At 44.3% G+C, this 21576-nt stretch overlaps 1 protein-coding gene across 2 annotated transcripts in view; it reads right to left on the reverse strand.

Annotated features, from left to right (window-relative positions):
• Positions 1-14071, reverse strand: part of METTL4 (methyltransferase like 4) — a 69319-nt gene extending 55248 nt beyond the window's left edge. For both annotated transcript variants that reach the window (XM_033934963.1, XM_033934962.1), the window contains exons 1-3: positions 13726-14071; positions 8979-9044; positions 5068-5446 (exon numbers count right to left, since the gene is read on the reverse strand). In XM_033934963.1, coding sequence (XP_033790854.1) covers positions 5068-5446; positions 8979-9044; positions 13726-13968 — 688 coding nt within the window. In that variant the 5' untranslated portion in view covers positions 13969-14071. The remainder of the gene's footprint in view (positions 1-5067; positions 5447-8978; positions 9045-13725) is intronic.
• Positions 14072-21576: the final 7505 nt, after the last annotated feature.

The raw sequence follows: 21576 nt of genomic DNA on the forward strand, positions 1-21576 counted from the left end.
TTCAAAACTTTTCTTTGACCAGAAATTTTTTGGAGAGCCCAGAGATGGGCCGCAGATCGCCCGTCTTCTTCGGAACAAGAAAGTAACGGGAGTATAACCCCCTGTTCTGCTGATCCAAAGGAACTGGTTCGATGGCATGGAGACGAAACAGAGCTTGAGCTTCCTGAAAAAGAAGGGCGGTCTGGGAAAGATTGGAAGGATACTCTCTTGGAGGAAGCTCTGGTGGAACCTGAGTGAAATGAAGAGAGTATCCTTCCCTGATGATGGTGAGCACCCAGAGGTCGGATGTAATAGTCATCCATCGCTGGTAAAAATGATGGAGACGACCTCCTATAGGGGGAAAAGAAGACAGAGTCAGAACGGTGTAGGTTATGCTCTGTTTTAAACAGTCAAAATGGCTGAGTAGCCTTAGGTGCAGCAGAAGGTTGAAGTTTTTGTTTCTTCTGAGGCTGCTGTTTTTTAAGAGGTGGGTGAGTGTAAGGAGCCGTCCTCGGAGCAAAATGCCGTTGATAGATAGGAGCAGGGCGTGTAGGTTTGGCAGGAGCTGGCTTTGCCTTAGGTTTGACAATAGAAGCAAAGGATTTTTCATGCTCAGACAATTTCTTGGTGGCTGCCTCGATAGATTCATCAAAGAGGTCATTGCCCGCACAAGGAAAATTAGCTAAGCGATCTTGAAGATTAGGGTCCATGTCAATGGTACGAAGCCAGGCAAGGCGACGCATAGCTACAGAGCAAGCAGCTGCCTGGGCAGACAACTCGAAGGCATCATAAGATGACTGGAGGAGATGTAATCGGAGTTGAGATAAACTAGCAAGGACTTCTTGAAATTCAAAGTGCTTTTGAGTATCCAAATAAGTCAAGAATTTTGGTAATAGAGAAATGAGGAACTCAAAATAAGTAATAAAATGAAAATTATAATTGAGGACTTTAGAGGACATTATGGCATTTTGATAGATGCGACGTCCAAATTTGTCCACAGTTTTCCCTTCCCTTCCAGGAGGAACGGTGGCATAAACCTTGGAAGGATGGGTCCTCTTCAAGGAGGACTTGACTAGCAGGGACTGATGAGATAACTGTGAGTTGTCAAACCCTTTCCGATGTACAGTTTTATACCTAGAGTCCAATTTTCCTGGAACAGCCGGTATGGTATAAGGTGTCTCCAGGCATCGACCAAAAGTCTGAGACAAAAGCTTGTGAAGAGGAAGCTTAAGAGACTCTACCGGAGGTTAAGAAAGATGCATGACTTCGAGGTACTCCTTAGAGTATTTGGAACCAGCATCTAATTGAAGATCCAAGTCAACAGCCATCTGACAAAGAAAAGATGAGAAAGATAGCTGATCCGCCAATGCTTTGCCTCGAGAAGGACTCGAGGTCATCGAGGCAGCCTGGGTCGAAGATGAAGCTTCGGCAGGAAAAAAGGCATCAAAAATTATGGAGACTTGGACGAAGCAATCGAAACCGCTGGATCCTCGAGGTTCAGAAGTGGAGACCTCGAACGAGGAGTCGGCAGTCTAGTCGAAGTAGGAGTAGAGTGAGGCTTAGTTGAAGAGGGTCGTTCTTTAGAAGAAGAACTATGCCTGGAAGTATGCCTCGATGAAGGCCTCGATCGTCGGTGAGGACGGTGCCTGGAAGCAGATCTCGAAGATCGAGGAGACTTTGCCTCAGAGACAGAAGCAGCCGATGCTACCAAAGAATGGATAGGACTGGAGGCTGTAGATCGAAGCTCCAGAGGCTTGGTGGAGGAACCTTGATGCACTCCCAAAGACTCTGCTCCTTGTATAGAGTGTGAAGATTCCTGCCGAGGCACTTGCAAAGATTCTGCTCCTTGCTTCACTTGCTTGGATGCCAGACCAGACACTCGCAGAGACTCTGCTCCCTGCAAAGAGTGTGTAAGCTCAGACTGAGGCAAAAGAAGCGGCTTGACCTCGCGGGAGTCTGCTGAATGCCCAGGCTTTATGAGAGGAAGCAGTTTCGGTCCCATATTAGTAAGGAACTGAATGAATTGCTTCTCCAACATGGTTTGGAAGGAAGCTGGCAAGGATGGATCCGCGTTTGAAACCGGACCACCTGCTGTGGCTGGAAGTTCCACTGCGGCAGTGTAAATGTGCTACGACTTGGAAGTCTTAGGCACTTTAAGCACTACTGCTGGAGCTTTCTGCTGAGCTATCTGACCTGAGGAAACAGCAGGTGTAGTCGAAGAGAGAGCCGCTGAAAACGACGAAGGTCTAATGAGGCTCGAGGTGGAAGCAGTAGAAGCGGGAGGAGTCTCAGTTGAAGGTGAGGCCGAGGGCACCTTCGATGTCGAGGGATCGGAGGAAGAAATCCATGCCGAATAGCTTCTCCATCAAAAGACATTTAATGGCTCGAGGTTGAAGAGTAGCACAGCGCTCGCACGACTTCGGTTGATGTTTCGGCCCAAGGCACTTGAGGCACCGACGGTGTGGGTCCATAAGGGAAATTGCATGCTGGCACTGGCTACACTTCTTGAAGCCCGTGACAGGCCGGGACATAGAAGGAAAAATAGCCGCCGCAAGATCGAAGCCCTTGGGCTACGGCCGAGAAGCCTGCCCCGGCAGACAGATGGAAGAATGAATTTTTTTTTTTTTAAACTAGAAATAAAAGAAATAAAGTAAGAACAGCGATTCGTGAAGAAAAAAATACAAACCGCGGTTCAGAGAAGGCACGAAGTAATGAAGTTAAACGCAGAGAATCAAAGACGGACTTCTCGGCTCCGCAGAAAACTGAGAACTGAGGAGACGCGCCCTACGCTGGGCGGGAAGGCACTTGCGCATGCGTGGTGCGGTCGACTCAAGTTTCAAGTTTATTTAGATTTGATGGTTCGCTTAATGAATTCTAAGCGAATTACATTACAGTTAAATTGGGGTAGAACAATTAATTAATAAAAAACAAAAAGAAACAGGGACAATACATACTAACAATGCAGACAAAACTGGAATAATTAGGAAAGAACATAAGGGGATAAAAGTTACAAATCTGTTGTTTCCCTACTGGGAAGAAAAGAAAACGATGAAGGATGGGAAAAAACACTAGGGTTGGGGTATTGAAAGAATAAAGACTGTTCCCTTTTATTATTTTAAATTATCGAGGAAAAAAATTCCTTTTTAAAGATTAAAAGAAGCTTTGAAGAGAAATGTTTTTAGATTAGTTTTAAATAAGGTGAGGTCTTTGATGTTTCTGATATATAAAGGGAGAGTATTCCAAATAAGCGAAACTTCTGGTTTCTTCAAGCAAGTCTGCTTGTGAGGCTTCCGCATCCGGGCTCCGTCGGTGACGTCACCCATATGTGAGAATAGACTGCCTGCTTGTCCTGGGATAAGACAGCATAAATTGGCACTTGGGACGTCTTACTAGTCAAAATGTCCAATTGGCCATTTTTAAAACTGACTTTTTAGACATCTTTCTGATCGTTTTGTCTCCATTGTGACTAAATCTTAAGAGAGCATGTTAGAGGCGTGTTTTGGGCAGAATTAGAGCAGGTATAGATCTTGGACGATTTACAACGATAATCAAATTTTACAAAATGTTCAGGGCACACTTTGGATGTTTTGGGTTAGGCCTGTGTCAGTGGCATGCAGTGAGGGCTTTCAGGGGATTTAGTGAATCCCCAGCTCTACAAGCCCTGCTTTTTAATTTTTTTTTGTTTACTTTTTGCATGATGCAGTTTGATTTGTTGAGCAGGTAGCCTCAAACTGATTCAAGCAAAAAGTAAACCAAATAGAAGGCTCTGACAGAACTGATCAGAAATTAGATTGGCTGAGCAACCTGTTGCCTACTCAACCAATCAAATTCGGAGCAGTGCCCTCAGGGCCTTTAGGGGGTGGGGTGAATCCCTGAAGTTGCTGATAGCATCTAGTGTGACCATATGGCTCCATAAAAAAGGGGACGGATTGAGACATCCGGGTTTTACTTCCATTGAAAGCAATGGAAGTAAGGAGAACAGATTGAGACATATTGGTTGCTTTCAATGGAAGTAAAACCCGGATGTCTCAATCCGTCCCCTTTTTTCTGGAGCCATATGGTCACACTAAGCATGCCACTGCCTTTGAAAACAAATATAGGCCAAAAAGGCAAAACAAATCAGATGACCACTGAAGGGATGAAAATATGACCCCCCTCCATACTCCCCTAGTGGTCACTGACCCCCCTCCTGCACCCCACAAAAAAGTATCTGCATATATATTACAGAAAATCATTACCGTCAATATCTATGTTATCTGAATGTTCTGATTTGTGCTTATTAGATGCTGCATAAGTATTATGTCTCCCTTTTAGTATATTATATCTCTCTCATTTGAATTTCAGTGATGTTAATAAGTATATTTTTGAAACCGTTTCATGGTAATCCTATTATTAAGTTTCAATTTACTAATTTGACTCTTCCTTATTCATTGCATTTATGTACTGTATATATTTGGTCTTTTTACTACTGTTATGGTATTAACAAAATTGTAAGTTTTATGTTGAATTATACCTGCTGTACAAAGCCTTGGGTGAATCTCTTCATAAAGGCAGTTAATAAATCCCAATAAATAAATAATATGTGATAGTTGGCTGCATAAAGCTCGATAACCAATGCTGGTCCACAGACATGGCCCAAGCATAACCCTGGTGGCAGTCAAAAAATATTGACTATCGCCAACTGAATATTTACCCAAAAGAGACTTTCCTTTTGCTGTCTATTGTTTTCTTGTATTTACCTTGTATATAAACTTTTGAAGAAAAAGGAGAGACATTATTTTTTATATTGACCCAAATATTTGGGCCTCCATCAAAATTGGTCATGCAAAAGGCTACTCACAAGCATCTCAGTGACCTTGTAAACAGCCTCATGCTGTGGTCTAGAGCAGGGGTCTCAAAGTCCCTCATTGAGGGCCGCAATCCAGTCAGGTTTTTAGGATTTACCCAATGAATATACATGAGATCTATGTGCATGCATTGCTTTCAATGCATATTCATTGGGGAAATCCTGAAAACCCGACTGGATTGCAGCCCTCAAGGAGGGACTTTGAGATCCCTGGTCTAGAGCTTATAGATACCAATACTTACTCTGCAGAAGAGGTTGCAGGCAGGATATATCTGATAAAAGGAAGCTACTTTTTGGTGGCATCAAGTAGTTTTGTCCCATCAGAGTGATTATCGTGGTCCAGTCTGTGCTGTTTTCTGTGATGTGTGATAGCAATTCCAGGTCTGAGCTGGATAGCCTTTTTACTTCCTCCGTCACTAGAAGAGTTGGGAGTTCATGTTCATTCAGTGAATGCAACTGCTTTACCATTTCACACAACTCGGCTAATCTACAGCAATCATCCAAATCTGCTGGGATACTCTTGCTATAATTTTCTTTTTTCCCAGACAGGGGATGAAGAAAACCCTTGTTAAGTCCCTCTTGGATCAAAGACATGGATCCATCCTTTATCAGCCCACTGATCTAGAATGTAATAAAAGGCAAAGAAGGAAAAAGTGAACTATATGAATATATATCTGTGCATGGAATCTGAATTAAAATGTTGATCACGTCTGGTTTATTTCAAACTGGCAGGCTGAGGTCAAAATTCCCATCAAATATTAAGATCATCTGATTTATTTGAGCAAACTATGCAAGTATGCCAATATCCACAGAAACAGAGTTGAGAGGAGTGTGGAACAGTTCCTCACTCAGAAAGCATGTCAACTGACCTCTGAAGCACTATAGCACTCCTAGGACAAAGGGAAACACCAAGGATATTACAGTATTATACAGAATAGAAGCTTGTGTCTGACATTTTTATTTTCTCTGTAACCAGTTGACTTTGTTCCCCAAGCAGATCTGTAGTATTTTATAAACCAGACAACTGAGACAGAGGAAGATGATTGCAAGGTACAAGCCTTAACGCTCCTGTGAATCTGATTCCTTAACTAACTGTTACTCCTGGTGGAATTCTGCATAACTGTGCAATGCAGAATTTGTGCTGAATTCCCCAGGCATGCAGAATTACCTGCGATCTGCGCAGAATCGGCACACCCTCTGTGCAAACTGAGACATCAGCACTCTCTTTCTGAAGCCTGAGGCATCGGCACTTCCTTCTGTGAGGCCCGAGACATCGGCACTTCCCCTCTGAGAGGCCCGAGGCATCGGCACTTCCCCTCTTAGAGGCCCGGGGCATTGGCACTTCAACCTCTGTGAGGCCCGAGGCATCGGCCTTCCCCTCTGTGCGGCCTGCGAAATCGGCACATAAGAATAGCCTTACTGGGTCAGACCAATGGTCCATCAAGCCCAGAAGCCTGTTCTCACGGTGGCCAATCAAGGTCACAAATACCTGGCCAAAACCCAAGGAGTAGCAATATTTCATGCTACTGATACAGGGTAAGCAGTGGTTTCCCCCATGTCTTTCTCAATAACAGAACATAGACTTTTCCTCCAGGAACTTGTCCAAACCTTTCTTAAAACCAGCTACGCTATCCACTCTTACCACATCTTTTGGCAATGCGTTCCAGAGCTTAACTATTCTCTGAGTGAAAAAAATTTCCTCCTATTGGTTTTAAAAGTACTTTCCTGTAACTTCATCGAGTGTCCCCTAGACTTTGTAATTTTTGATGGAGTAAAAAAATCGATCCACTTGTACCCGTTCTACTCCACTCAGGATTTTGTAGACTTCAATCATATCTCCCCTCAGCCGTCTCTTTTCCAAGCTGAAGAGCCCTAACAATTTTAGTCTTTCCTCATACGAGAGGAGTTCCATCCCATTTACTATCTTGGTCGCTCTTCTTTAAATCTTTTCTAGCGCCACTATATCTTTCTTGAGATAAGGAGACCAGAACTGAATGCAATACTCAAGATGAGGTCGCACCATGGTGCTATACAGGGGCATTATAAAATTCTTAGGCCTCCTTTTACGAAACTGTGATAGCAGTTTCTAGCATGAGGAGCCGCGCTGAATGGCCTGCACTGCTCCCGATGCTCATTAAGTTCATATGAGCGTTGGAAGCAGCGTGGGCCATTCAGCGCAGCTCCCCGTGCTAGAAACTGCTATTGCAGTTTTGTAAAAAATGGGGTTAGTCTTGTTAACCATCACTTCCCCTCTGTGACCCAAATTGCTGCAGGCACATCTTTGGGCAGCCTGTGCAAGCTCTGCAGACTTCCCTCTACTGCAGTCCCACCTTTGATGACGTCACTTCCTATTTCTTCACAGGCAGGACTGTGGTAGAGGAAAGATTGCAGAGCTGGTAGCAGGTTGCCAGTAATTGGAATCGGTGTTGCTGAGGTTCAATGGGGAGAGAATGAGAAATGCTGACTGGGCTGGACAGAGGAAATTGAAATGCTCAGAAAGATATGGTGGAGAGAGGGTAAGAGATGTTGGTTGTGGGGGGTGAGAGAGATGCTGGCTGGGACAGGGGTGAGAGAGATACTGGCTGGGGAGAGGGACAGAGGTAAGATAGATGCAGGTTGGGGGGACAGGGATAAGAAAGATGCTAGCTGGGGGAATAGGGGTGAGAGAGATACTGGCTGGGGGGACAGGGCGAGAGAGAAGCTGGCTGGATGGGACAGGGGTGACAGAGATGCTGGATGGGGAGGACAGAGGTGAGAAATGCTGGCTGGGGGTAACAGGGGCAAGAGAGATGCTGACTGGGGGGAGGGGACAGGGGTGAAAAAGATGTTGACTTTGAGGGACAGGGTGCTAAAGATGCTGGCTCTGGGGGACAGGTATCTGGGGGGGAGGGAATTGGTTCCCAATGTAACCTGGCCAACTCCAGAGATGCAGACAGTTTTTCACTGTTCAATTTGATACCTACACCTAAAAGAAAGTCACTAAGTGAGAAAAAACTGAAGGCTCTTTGTTTTCTCTAGTACAATTTAATAAAAATACTGAATTGTACTAAAATTCTGGGTAATAATTAGCAAAAATATTATTTAAATGTTGTCAAATAAACGTGCAGAATTTGAAATTTTTTGCACAAAATTCCACTAGGAGTAAAATGGTAAATGAGCTAACTCAGGGAGATGGAGATAGCACAGTCTTAGCCTCCAGCGCTAAGCAGCTCCTTTTCACTGGGCACCCCTATGTGACATCACACAGGAGGCATGGTGAGAAGTCGTCTGTGAGTCAGCTTCAAAGAGATGGACTAACACAGGATTTTTGTGCCCAGTATCTCCAGTGCCCTAAGCCATGGCCCCAGCACTGAATATCCAGGACCGCCATGGAGGTAGTCGGGCTGTCTTCCACAGTCTCTAGTCCCCCTAATTCTAAAGTCATGTATACATACAGGATGTGCCTAATTGAATCATGTCCTTACACATGTGAAGTAATTTTATATGAGGCCTTCTACATGTGTATACTGGAATATACACAGGAAAAATCCTTTCTAAAAATTACCCTCTGGAGGCAGAGCATCCACATATGTCTTATGAAGAGCAATCAGCTTTACATACCAATTAGTCTTTGACTTGCTACTGTTTCCTTTGTATACTAGGGACCAAATTTTATAAATGGTGCCAAAAAATCAGAACCCAAAAAATGAGTGTTAAACACAATTGTATAAACGGTGCTGCCATCTGTAGAACAGTGCTTAGCGCCAGGATCAGTGCGAGGATTTACACCAGCTGAACCTTGGTGTAAATATTCATGTTTAAATTAAGTGCGGATCAAGCATATTTGGTAATAGTGTGCACAAATTCTTGGAACACTCATAACCCGTCCATGTCCCTTTCATGGTCATGCCCCCTTTTCGAATCTGCGCGTAAGAATTTATGTGCGTGAGCGGACTGCTGGGCACGATGGACCACTGGTCTGACCCAGCAGCGGCAATTCTTATGTTCACATTTTTATAGAATAACACTGATAATTTATTGTTAGTGTCTAATTATTGGTGAAAATTGTCTTGAAGCTATTCAATTGCAAGCCCAAATTTGTGCACACAATTTTAAACGCTATATATAGAATTAGAAGGTAGTGGGACATCATTTCTGCACAAGCTCGGCTTACCTTTGAGTGGTATTCTAGGGCATCCAGTTCACCCTGATTGAGGGTAGTATACCTTCTTTTACGCTTCTGTAGTAAGTCCAATACAGAAAACATTATCAGTTCCAAGTCTATCACAGTCAAACAGCAGATATACAAGACACTACAGTGTCAATGCTACCAGATATCTGGGAAAACCCAGACATATCCTCTTTTTCGATGACTATCCAGGTGCCCGGATGATTTTTCTCAAATGGAGGAATCTATTCGAGTTTAACCAGCTCTCCCAACTCCCCCAGCTACCTCTTCCCTAGGCTCGGCCCCAGTAACAGAATCTTCAGGCAGCCGGCAGCAGCAACAAGGTGAGCTGGCAGCCACCGGCCTGTGCCAGAAACCACCTCTCTGCAAGTCCTACCTACACGGGAACCAGAAATCGCTGCAGAGAGAGGGCTTCTGGAGCAGGCCGGAGGCAAGCTCACTTTTTTGCTGCTGCTGGCTACCCAAAGATTCAGTTAAAGCGGCCAGACTCGGGGAGGAGGTAGGTGGTGGAGTCGGGAGTTAGAGAGGTCGTGAGGGGAAGCAGTGTCAGAGGAGAGGAGAGGAGAAATGAAACAATAAGAAGGGAGCGAGGGAGGGAGGGAAGGGGGGCTGGAGAAATGGCATGGAGGGAGGGCTGAAAAAACAGTATGGATGAAGGGAGAGAGAGGGAGGGAGAAACAGCATGGAGGGGGCTGAAGAAACAGCATAGAGGTAGGGTGGGGGCTGAAGAAACATCAAGAAGGGAGAGAGGGCTGGATAAACAGCATGGATGAAGGGAGATAGGGAAGGAGAAACAGCATGCAGGGGGGCTGGAGAACATCAGGGAGGGAGGGCTTGAAAAACAACATGGATGAAGGGAGAGAGGGAGGGATAAACAGCAGGGAGGGAGGGAGGAGAGATGGCTGGAGAAGCATTATGGAAAGGAAAGAGTGCCGGAGAAAAGAGCATAGAGTAGGGTAGTGCTGGATAGGAGAAGAGAGATAGAAACAGCAGGAGAAAAGGTTAGAAGGAGAGAGAGGGGCATCCGTGGGGGGCTGGGGTTAGAAGGAGAGAGAGAGAAAGAAGCAACCACAGTAGAAGGGGGGTTGGAAGGAGAGAGAGAGAGAGACACACCCATGGAGAGGAAGGTTGGAGGGAGGGGGAGAGAGAGAGAAAAAGAAGCACTAATAGGGTACAAAAAGATGGGAAGGGGGACCAAAGTAGAGAATGACACGGGAACAAATTTTTCCTGTCCCCGTGGGAACTCATTTTCCCATCCTGTCCTCACGAGTTCCTATTCCTGGAAGCTCTGTCCTCGTATGCACAAGCCTCAAACACTTAAAAATCTTAAGTGTTTGAGGCTTCTGCGGTTAAGGCAGAGCTTACAGGATTGGGACAGGGACAGTGACAAAACTCACGGGGACGGAAATATTGAGTTCCTGCAGGGACAGGGACAAATTTGTCCCTGTGTTGTTCTGTAGACCAAAGAAATAAGTGGGGTGTGGGCAGGGTCATGGGTGCAGTATGGGCGGGGTCATGGCCCTTTTTTTTGTCTTCACCTAACTTTAAGTGGATATTCATTAGATTTTACCAGACAAATCTAATCATTGAATATAAATAGTTACAGGTATCTGCATAAACTGATCTGGAGCACTTTAGACCAGCAATTTGTGCAGCCCCAATTAGCTGGCTAAGTTAAACCGGACAGCTCATGCAGATATACTAAAACTTCACCTTCCCCCTTCCCAAACCCTCCAAGTGCTGCCATCAGATATCTGGATAAATTCTATTCAGCCATTATGAATTTATGCAATAAGCTAGGGACCTCCCCCTCTCCACCCTGAATAAAATTTAGCGAATCTCGAATCCATCAACCGTATTTATAAGGCTCTCTCCTTCCCAATGTATCTTACAAACATAAAAAAATGCAGTACCTCTCCTGTACAGAATTCCACAGTCCCCTCTACACGAAAGAACAGGAATTGGGTGTGATTGTATGTGATGATCTTAAGGTGGCCAAATAAGTTGAAAGGCAATGACGAAAGCTACAAGTATGCTGGGGTGCATTGGGAGAGGTATGGCCAGTAGGAAAAAAGATGTATTGATGCCCCTTTATAAGACTATGTTGAGACTTCATTTAGAATATTGTGTACAATTCTGGAGACTGCACCTTCAAAAAGATATAAACAGGAAGGAGGCAGTCCAGAGAGCTACTAAAATGGTAGGTGGCCTTCATCATAAGGCATATGGGGACAGACTTAAAGATCTTAATATGTATACTTTGGAGGAAAGGCTTGAGAGGGGAGATATAATAGAGACGTTTACCGTGAATATCTATGTGGCATAAATGCGCATGAGTCAAGTCTCTTTCACTTGAAAGGAAGCTCTGAATTTTAAAATCTTCGGGTAGTCGGAGGCGCAACGAAGCCAGCCTCCTACCGTCTGCCAGTGCCCCAAAAGTGTTCTTTCTGCAACGTTCTGCGTAGGCTGCAGAAATAACACTTCTATGGCAGGCAGACGGCGGGAAGCTGGTTTCGTTGCGCCGCTGGCTGCCTGAAGTTTTTAAATTACAGCGGCAGGGAGCTGTTAGGTGGGGGAATCCGGAACTGGGGAGAGGTCGGATCCAGCTGAGAGGAGTGGGGGCTGGGGTTGGCTTGGCTTTGATGGAGGGGGGTGGGCAGGAAGGAGGGATCCCCGGCGGTGGAGTCGACGGGTGGGCAGGCATGCAATATCCATGATGGCATGTATCCCTAAGTGTACACGTACTGCGTGTTGAGAAACACTGACTTATAGTATTCTATAAGTTATGGTACATTAGCTTCACGTGAGTTGATTATGCACATAAATTGGTGTACACCCATGCTATGCCCACGTTTACACCCTTTTGCACTTACACACCACTTTATAGAATAGAACATAGAGCATTTTGGCTTGTTAGTGGCTCTATTTATGCACACAGGCCCGGATTCTCTATAGGGTGCGATATCAGTGGCTGCCTAAAAAGTGGCCACTGATTGCGTGTCAATCTGTGATGGCACCCTATGGAGAATCACGCCTCCATGAAAGATAGGCGGCAGAAATGTAGGCTAGGGTTTTCCAGACCTACATTTCCAGTGCCTATCTTTGTCGTGAATTGTGCTTATGTAGGCACTTTAAACCAACTAACGTCATTTCCGGCATTAGCCATGCCCATAGTGGTGTTTGACAACCTAAAACACCTACATAGGTGTGATTCCAGCGCATATTATTTAGGTGCTGGTAGGCACTTTAACTGTGCCATTTATTGCCATTTTAAATGACATTTGTTAATTAACAGGCACAAATAGGGCACCTACTGGCTAGAGAATGACATGGGGACAAATTTGTCCCCGTCCCCAGAGAAACTCAATTTTCCCATTCCATCCCTGTGAGTTTTGTCACTGTCCCTACCCCATTCCTGTAAGCTGTGCCTTAACCGCACAAGCCTTGAACACTTATGATTTTAAAGTGTTTGAGGCTTGTGCAGATGAGGACGGAGCTTGCAGGAATGGGGCAGCGACAGGAAAAGAACTCACAGGGACAGGAAAATGAGTTCCCACGGGGACGGGGAAAAATTTATCCCCGTGTCATACTCTACTACTGCCCCCTAAATTTAGACTCTGTTTCTAGAATTTTCTCCACAAGGCTAGAATAACTGCACATACCTAGTTATACAAATGCCTTTTATATTATCTGAGCCAAAAGGTTCAATTCCCATCCATTTCAACTTCATAATATCCAGAATCAGTGGCGTGGCAAAGGGGCGGGTGGTCTGCCCCAAGTGCCATCTTGGTAGGGCGCCAGCCCCCATCATCCTCTCTGGCCCCCCCACTCCTTATCCACCCCCACCCCACAACTACATGAGCGCCCTTCCCTTCCCCATACCTCTTTAACATTCCCGGTACGAAGCAGCAACCCCAACCTGCTGCTCGCACCAGCATTGGCTCTTCCTCTGACATCACTTTCTGGACCCGCACCTAGAAAATGATGTTACAGGAAGAGCCTACGCACAGGTTGGGGTTGCTACTCCTGCTGGGAACATTAAAGAGGTATGAAGGAAGGGGTGTGTGGGCATGCGCGGGGAATAAGTGGGTAGGAGTGGAGAAGAGGGCAGGGTGGAGCGCCTCTCACCCTCACTAAGCTACTGCCCAGAATGTCAATCCTTCTATGATTAATTTAATCTTTTACTACATGAAGCTTTCCTTAGGTCATAGTTCACAAATTCCAGGTTCCAGTTGTAATTTTGCTTTTACAGCTGCAGAGGACTGGAATGCTTTGATCTGACTACATCATAAAATCCACTGGTACCTAAGACTGGGTGGAGGAGGCTGAGTACTTTACTATTCAATGTATTGCAAATTTGGATGAATCCCTTCATGTAAAAAAGCGTTTGATAAATAAAAAAATAAACTGTATATATATAGAGAGAGAGAGTTACTACTAAAAACATGTAAGCTAAGTTTAAAAAATTGAAATGTTCTGTACCCACAGGTGGTTGCAATTAAACTCAGATTTTTTTTCCTTCACATAAAGAAACTGAAACATGGACCGAGTGAATCCAAAACTAATAAAAAGATCAACGTCATCTCACAGAGCGATTTCATTGGCTGAACGTCTTCACGTCTCACATACATAGGGAGAGACGCAGTCCCACCGCACACGCTCTATGAAATAGCAAATACTGCTTAGCATAATTGGTTGTCGACCTTTTTGTTTGTGTGTATTTTAATAATACCTTGGCTTTAGGGCGTTGCTGGTTGGTTTCTGGCGCTTCTTTCAGTTCTGCGGCTCCAGGCAAACTTGGAAGGTGCGGCTGAAAAAGCTGGAAGAACTCGAGGCGGAAGCTGTAGGCGCGAAGGCTTTGATGTTCCACGCGTTGATCGTCCTTCGCCTCAGCCGGGCTGCATGGGTGCGCGGCGCGCAGGAAGGAGGAGTGATCTAGTAGCCAACCCGCTGCACTGCCGCAGAGCACCGACATGCCAATCCTTCGCGACGCACAAATGCACAGTATACTTGCGGTCCTAGTGTTCTGCAATGAACACCCTCCACTTCCTCGGTGATACGGTAGTAGAAACGCGTGTCTCTGTTTTGCGCCCCCTACTGGCTTTTGTCACCCGGTGGTGGGTTGTGTTTTGTTTTTTTTTCCTTCTCAAAGTGGGATCCGGCCTTTCAAATTTTGGCACTGCAGCAGCTCTGTACCGTGGCCTTAAACCTAACGCTGTTATATTAACATATACTTTGAAGGCAATATTTTATTTGGCTAGCATAGCAAGCTCAGAAATTTTATTTTTCATACAGCCGTAGAGTGGTTGGAGACAGTGTTTTGTATACAGGGTGGAGTCGGAGTCGTGACGTTTGAAGGCCCTGCAGGAAACTAAAAGACATTACAACGTAGTAAGAAAACAAAATAGGATTAATGGATCCCAACACAAATTACATTCAGGCAGAATCTTTCAACTCATACAGAGCACAGACTATCACTGAATCAAGTATAACAAAAGTAGAAAAATACAAAGAAAAAAGTGAACCAAATTCAGGAAAATTAGATTCTGTAAGCAGTACAATACTAAAGAAAGACAGGTGAGACCTCATTTAGAATATTATGTACAATTTTGGAGACCACACTTTCATAAAGATATAAATGATTGAGTTTTTCAGAAAGCAACTAAAATGGTTGGTCTATGTCAGGGGTAGGCAAGTCTGGTTCTCAAGAGCCACAGGCAGGTCAGGGTTTCAAGATATCCACAATAAATATGCATAAGATAGATTTGCATTTCAAGGAGGCAGTGCATGCAAATCCATCTCATACATATTCATTGTGGATATTCTGAAAACCTGACCTGCCTGTGGCTCTTGACCGGAATTACCTACCCCTGGTCTATGTCATAAGATTTACAGGGACAGATTTAAAGATCTAATCTAGGATTTGTGGATTGCTTTATACCTATAAAGGATCAAGGCCATTTACAATTGTCAAGAACTCGTACATACACGAGGAGCTACAAAGAATATAGTTATGTTTACTCTGGAGGAGAGGAGGGACAGGGGAGATATGATACAAACGTTTAAATACTTAAAAGGTATTACTATAGTATAGAACCAAATCTTTTCCAGAGAAGGGAAAATGATAAAACTAGAGAGCATAAATGGAGGTTGCAAGGAGGAAAACTTAAGAGTAATATTAGGAGATTATTTTTCATGGAAAGGGTGGTGGATGCCTGGAATGCCCTCCCGAGGGAAGTGGTAGAGAGGAAAATGGCAATGGAATTCAAAAAAAGTGTGGGATAAACACAGGATCTCTAGAAAATGAATGGTAAAAATTAAAGAACTGAAGCTCTTAATTCCATATTCTCCCCAACAATCCCTCCGATCAGTTACTCAAAATTTGCTTTCAATCCCATTCTTAAGACATATCAACACTATGCAAACTAATATTTTTTCTGTAAGTGTCCCTATGCTCTGGAACTCAGCACCTAACCACCAAAGAGGATACATTACTAAACCTCTTCAAGACCAACTTAAAAACATTCTTGTTCAAAGTTGCCATTGGACTATGACCGTCCTTTTAAGGATGTTTTACATGTACAGTATTTTAGACCTGCACTATTGCCTATTTCTATGTTTTCCCTTAACCCTGTTCTTCCCTACTTCCTCTTTTCACTTTAAATAATGTAGTTCCCCATTTTCCCTATTGTGTCAGTTTTAGTCTTTGTTTTATTATGTTTCATTACTACCTGTTGTCTGTCCTATTTTATGTATACATTCTTTATTTCTCCTTTTTAACTTCTTCCCTTGTTTAAAAGCAGACTGAAAACCAACCTTTTGATATAGCTTTCAATCCTTAACCCTACTCTGCCCTCCAACCTAGCCAGCTGATTAACCGTTCCCCTTAACTGTATCCATGACATCTTTTTTGTCTGTCTTGCCTGTTTAGATTGTAAGCTCTTTCGAGCAGGGATTGTTTTCTTACTCTTTGTGACTGTACAGCGCTGCATGCGTCTTTATAGAAATAACTAGCTGATGACCCGGCGTTGCACGGGTATTTAATTATAGCAAGAACACTGTAAATGGATTCAAATAAAGATACTTTATAGTGGTGAATGAAATTATTTTTTTACAGCTTTATAAAAAGTACAATATTCAAATTATAATGTGAAATATTTGACAAAATGAATACAATACAACTAACACAAAACTTGATTATAAACAACATTTTTAGTGTCACCTCCAGGAGCAAGAACATATAAATTCTTGGGTGAACCCACCCTTGAGCAAGCAACATAGAGTTGTCCATGGGAAAAACAGGGGGATCTTAAATCCATTCCACAGTATGTAATAGTCTGTCCCTGTGATTTGTTGATTGTGATAGAGAATGCAAGTCTCACTGGAATTTGCAATCTCTTAAACTGAAAAGGAAGATGTGTTGCAAGTTTCGTTCAAATCGGGCAAGCCGTTTTTGCGTTGGCAGCTTTTTATATTTTTTCCATTGACATGAATGGGTGAAATCTGATTTTCTGTTTGTAGCTCCGCCAACGTGTGTAGGTGGGCCGTGAGACCCCCAGAACATATCACCCCAGGTAGTGAGGGATCTGCATACCAAGTTTCGTTCAAATCGGGCAAGCCGTTTTGCGTTGGCAGCTTTTTACATTTTTTCCATTGACATGAATGGGTAAAATCTGATTTTCAGTTTGTAGCTCCGCTCATGTGTGCAGGTGGGCCGCGAGACCCCAGAACATATCACCCCAGGTAGGGAGGGATCTGCATACCATGTTTCGTTCAAATCGGGCAAGCCGTTTTTGCGTTGGCAGCTTTTTACATTTTTTCCATTGACATGAATGGGTGAAATCTGATTTTCTGTTTGTAGCTCCGCCCACGTGTGGAGGTGGGCCGCGAGACCCCCAGAACATATCACCCCAGGTAGTGAGGGATCTGCATACCAAGTTTCGTTCAAATCGGTCAAGCCGTTTTTGCGTTGGCAGCTTTTTACATTTTTTCCATTGACATGAATGGGTGAAATCTGATTTTCTGTTTGTAGCTCCGCCCACGTGTGCAGGTGGGCCGCGAGACCCCCAGAACATATAACCCCAGGTAGTGAGGGATCTGCATACCAAGTTTCGTTCAAATCGGTCAAGCCGTTTTTGCGTGATCGCGGCACACACACACATACATACATACACACATACATACCTCCGATTTTATATATATATAGATTAATAGTACCTTGAAGCCTGATTAGGTGGTATATCAAATTTTTAATAAACTTGAAACTTGATATATGGTGATTTGGTGTAGGATGGGCTAGAGAGGGCATCAGTGGGAACTCCACTAACTTGGAACATGAGGATGTTACTGGCCAGATTTTATAATAATAATAACAGTTTATATCCTGCAGTACCGTGAAGTTCTATGTGGTTTTACAATGATTAAAAGATGTTGCAGATGAGTAGAATTAACAAAGTTAAGGGTTAGTGATTAACAGTTCTGGAGATCAGTTGTGGACTAAGATTGTATAGGTCAGTTACCTAAATACTTCAAGAACAGATATGGTTTTAGGTGTTTCCTAAATTCCCCATAAGTAGTATGCATAAGCAGTTGTTCCAGATCTTTACCCCATAATGCTGCTTGATGTGAGAAAAGATGTTGATGATGACTTTTAAATTTACATCCTCTAACCAGTGGGGAAACAATTCAGATGTGAGATTCTCTTATGTCTGTTGGTTGTGAAAGAGAAAAGGTCTGTTATATATTTAGGGGCTAAACCGTATAGTACCTTAATGCAAAAACATCCAAACTTGAACTTCACATGCGCCTCCATCGGCAGCCAGTGAAGAAGTCGGTAGGAAGGTGTTACATGATCGAACTTCTTCAACCCACAAAGTAGCCTGACCGCCACATTTTGTACCAGTTGCAATTGCCGCATATTCTTCTGGGAAATTGCCAAATAGGCGATGTTACAGTAATCAAGTTGGTTCAGTATAAGGGAGTGTACCAGAATTCTAAATGATGAAACATCAAAGTATGCTTTAATGGACCAAAGCTTCCAGAGGGTGTGAAAACTCTTTCTGACCAAGGTCTTTCATGGTCAGGCTCCGGTCCAATGTTACTCCCAAAACCTTCATAGTAGATTGAATAGGATAGCTAAGATTATTGATGCACATTGATGTTTTAGTGTCAAGCGGGTATGGCGAAGCTACAAAATTTTTTGTTTTTTCTGAATTAAGCTTTAGTCTGAATTCAATCATCCATTGCTCCATCAAATTTAGTACTTCTGTTGCTTTAAGGGTAGCTTCCGAGAGAGAGGTAGTGAATGGGATAATGATCCTAAAGTCATCTGCATAGCTAAATTTTATCCCCAGCTGGGACAAGTGCACACCAAATGAAAACATGTACACATTGAAAAGCAATGGGGATAGTGGTATCCTGCAAACAACAGGATGGTTGGATAGGCTAGTGAGCTTGGACTGCAACTCCAGGAGTTAGAATCTAAGTTAGTACCGGGTGGACTTTATAGCCCAAAAATATCAAAGAGAGACAATGTAATCATGCATTTCTTGTACAATCCCATTTTATCGGAACCAGTGGATTATTTCCCACTACCTACCAGGACCTTGTAGGAAACCTCAGAATTTCAGAGAATTAACATCTCCCTCTCATATCTCACCACTCTGCCAGTAATCCAGCTCATCTCCCTACAAGCCAGGCTGTAGGAGTCTCTGCTCATGTTTTCTTTTGCGTAGTTTCAGTGTTTTGCATTCCCGGTTTTGGCCCTTTTACTGTGGATGTCCCCTGTGAGGATGTCCTTAATAGCAGGAGATTGTAGACTTTTGGAAAAAGTTTGCTTCTAGGGGAGTCCCTGCTTCTCAGCCCCCCTAGACAGCCTGCACATCAAACTGGGACTCAGGGACAGTTCCCTTGGGAGCTTGCTCACCACAGTTCGTCTGCTAGTGGGTAGAGCATAGGGGGGTCTTTGGAGACCTGACCAGGATCAGAGCACATGCGGATCTGTGGAGGCGCAACAGATCAGAGCCAGGCTGCGTTCCTTCAGGCATCTGCATGGTGTGTCTGAGGGTAGAAGGGTCTCCAGCCGTGGTGGTTAAGCTGGTGGAGCAGTCAGATTTCCAGTTCACTGAGGCAAAGGATCTCCCTGTGAGTTGTTTTCAGCTCTGCATTTTCTCTCATTCACCACATCACAGTGATACAGACTTGACAGGCAGAATCAGCGATTTGGGGGGGGTAACTTGAAAAGGGTTTTTTGGGTGGTTTCTTTGAATGCCCTACTCTTCACCTTTAAAATCCCAAAATCGCTGTTTTCTTGAGGGTTCCTGTATTTTTTCCCAGGCTCTCTTCAAAATCGGCAACCGTGGTGGCCATCTTGGATTTTTCCAGATTTGAATTTAAGTATATTTTTCATACTTCCAAGCTTCGTTATTGCTAGATAACTTCATAGATGGCCTCCCCAGGTCAGGATGGAATGGATTCAAGCCTCATTGCTTTCTGATGCACAGCCGTGTTCCATGTGCACTGTGATCCGTGAGGGGTGTGAGGCTTACCAGGATTTGGTGCCTTTGACCTCCAAGGAAGGTCTTCTAGAACATTTTGCCCTGATTCCCACGAAAATGGCATTGGGGACCTTAGGGAGTGCGCTGGCAGCATTTTGGCAAAATGCACGCACATCTCTGGTGAGAAATCTAGGGCCAGTGGGCGCCCACAGAGTGCAAGTGGTCGATCAATTGCCTAGAGTTTTGGCGATTTGTCTGGCTCTTCTCCGCTTCGACTATTGTCTCCATCATCGAGCCATACGTATCTTTTTGGACAGTGTCATGACGGGTTACTTCAACCATCAGGGAGACACAAGGAGCCCTTCTCTGAGCGTGGAGGCTCAGCTTCTTTTCTGATGGGTGGAGAGACATCTTGTTCTGTCACAGGACAGGAGTAGACAATGTTCATGCAGAATCAGTCAGATGCTGGACCCTGGAGAGTGGTCCCTGACCCAAAGAGTGTTCAAGTGCATAGTAGATCAATTGGGGGTGCCCCATGTTTGACCTCGTGAGTGAAAGCCAATCAATTTTTCAGTCGTCACGAGGCTGGCAGCGAAGACATGGCTTCTCTGGTCTCTATGTCTTTTCTCCAGGGCCGATAATAGGGCATCTGTTGAGGCGGATAGCAACCCACAAAGGTCTAGTTGCACCTGAGGTGGCCGTGGTATGCCGACTTGGTCAGCTCCAGCAGGATCAGTTCTCCGGCTACCTTGCCATTCTTGCCAGGTCCGACTGTGATGCAGGCTTTCCTCCCTCAGCAAACACTCACTACACTACTTCAGTTCTGCCGGGAAGTCTCTTCTCATTGCCTCTGATGGCACATGTTATGACTTTTGAGTCACATGGCTTTCACAGTATATGTGGTCCCATTTGCCTGTCTTCACCTCAGACATCCTCGGTATCCTCCCAGTGGTCTCAAGCAACTGGTCTTCTATCCCAGCACTTGTCAAATTACTCGCAACTCAGAGGCTATCTTCTGTGGTGGATGTCTCCAACCACTCTCTCCAGAGGTCTCCTGTTTCAAGTACAACTTCATCAAAAAATTTTCATGATTGATGCTTCCATGTTAGGATGGGGTGCTCACTTAGATGGCCTCCACACTCAGGGATCTTGGAGTTCAACAGAGACACATCTTGACATCAACCTTGACTAAGAGCAATTTGCAAGCAGTACTGATTTGAAAAGACAACTGAGTAGCCATCGTTGCTGCCAAGAGGTCCTGGGCCATTGCTTACATTTTCCTGCAAGAGATATACCTAGAAGGAAAACAGAATGTATTGGCTGACAAATTGAACTGAATTCTGCAACCACACAAATTGATTGCTCAACATCTTCATCTTGTGATAGAATTCAGGCTTGGAGGCCCCAGAGTGGACCTATTTGCTTCCCTCTACAATCATAAGCTCCCTCTTCAGCTCCAGGCTCCACATTCCCAATCACCTGGAAACAGATGCTTTTCTGCTTGACTAGCGAGGCAGGCTTCTCTATGCTTTCCCTCTAATCAGGAAGACACTGCTCAAGCTTCACCATGAACCAGTCACCATGATACTCATTGCATCTCGGTGGCATCAACCTTGGTTCCCTCTCCTACAAATGAACAGGAGCCAATCCACTGCAAATCTTTCCAGCACTGCTAACAGGGCTCTCTACTGCATCCCAATCTATGTTCTTGAGCTCTCACAGCGTGATATCTCTCCCAACCAGTAGATACTTTTTTTGCTGTCTACCCTAGTGTCGGCTATCATTGAAGCCTTCCACACGACACTGCTACCGCTTCAAGTGAACTCGCTTTTTTCTGTAGTATAGTGGCAAATCCCTGGAGCTAGTGCCCTGTCCTCATGTCCATACTGGATTATCTCCTCAATCTCTCTAATTCTGGACTAAAGACTAATTCAGTGAAAGTTCATCTTAGTGCTACAGAAAACAAGTCCTTAGCGGCATATTCTAGATTCATGGAAGACTTTTACATTACCAAGCCACCTCTGAAACCTCATCCAGCAGCTTGGAACCTTAATGTAGTGCTTTCCAAATTCATGAAGCCTCCATAT

The sequence above is a fragment of the Geotrypetes seraphini genome, chromosome 2 (genome assembly GCF_902459505.1).
Source record: "Geotrypetes seraphini chromosome 2, aGeoSer1.1, whole genome shotgun sequence".
In the NCBI taxonomy this organism is placed as follows: Eukaryota; Metazoa; Chordata; class Amphibia; order Gymnophiona; family Dermophiidae; genus Geotrypetes; species Geotrypetes seraphini.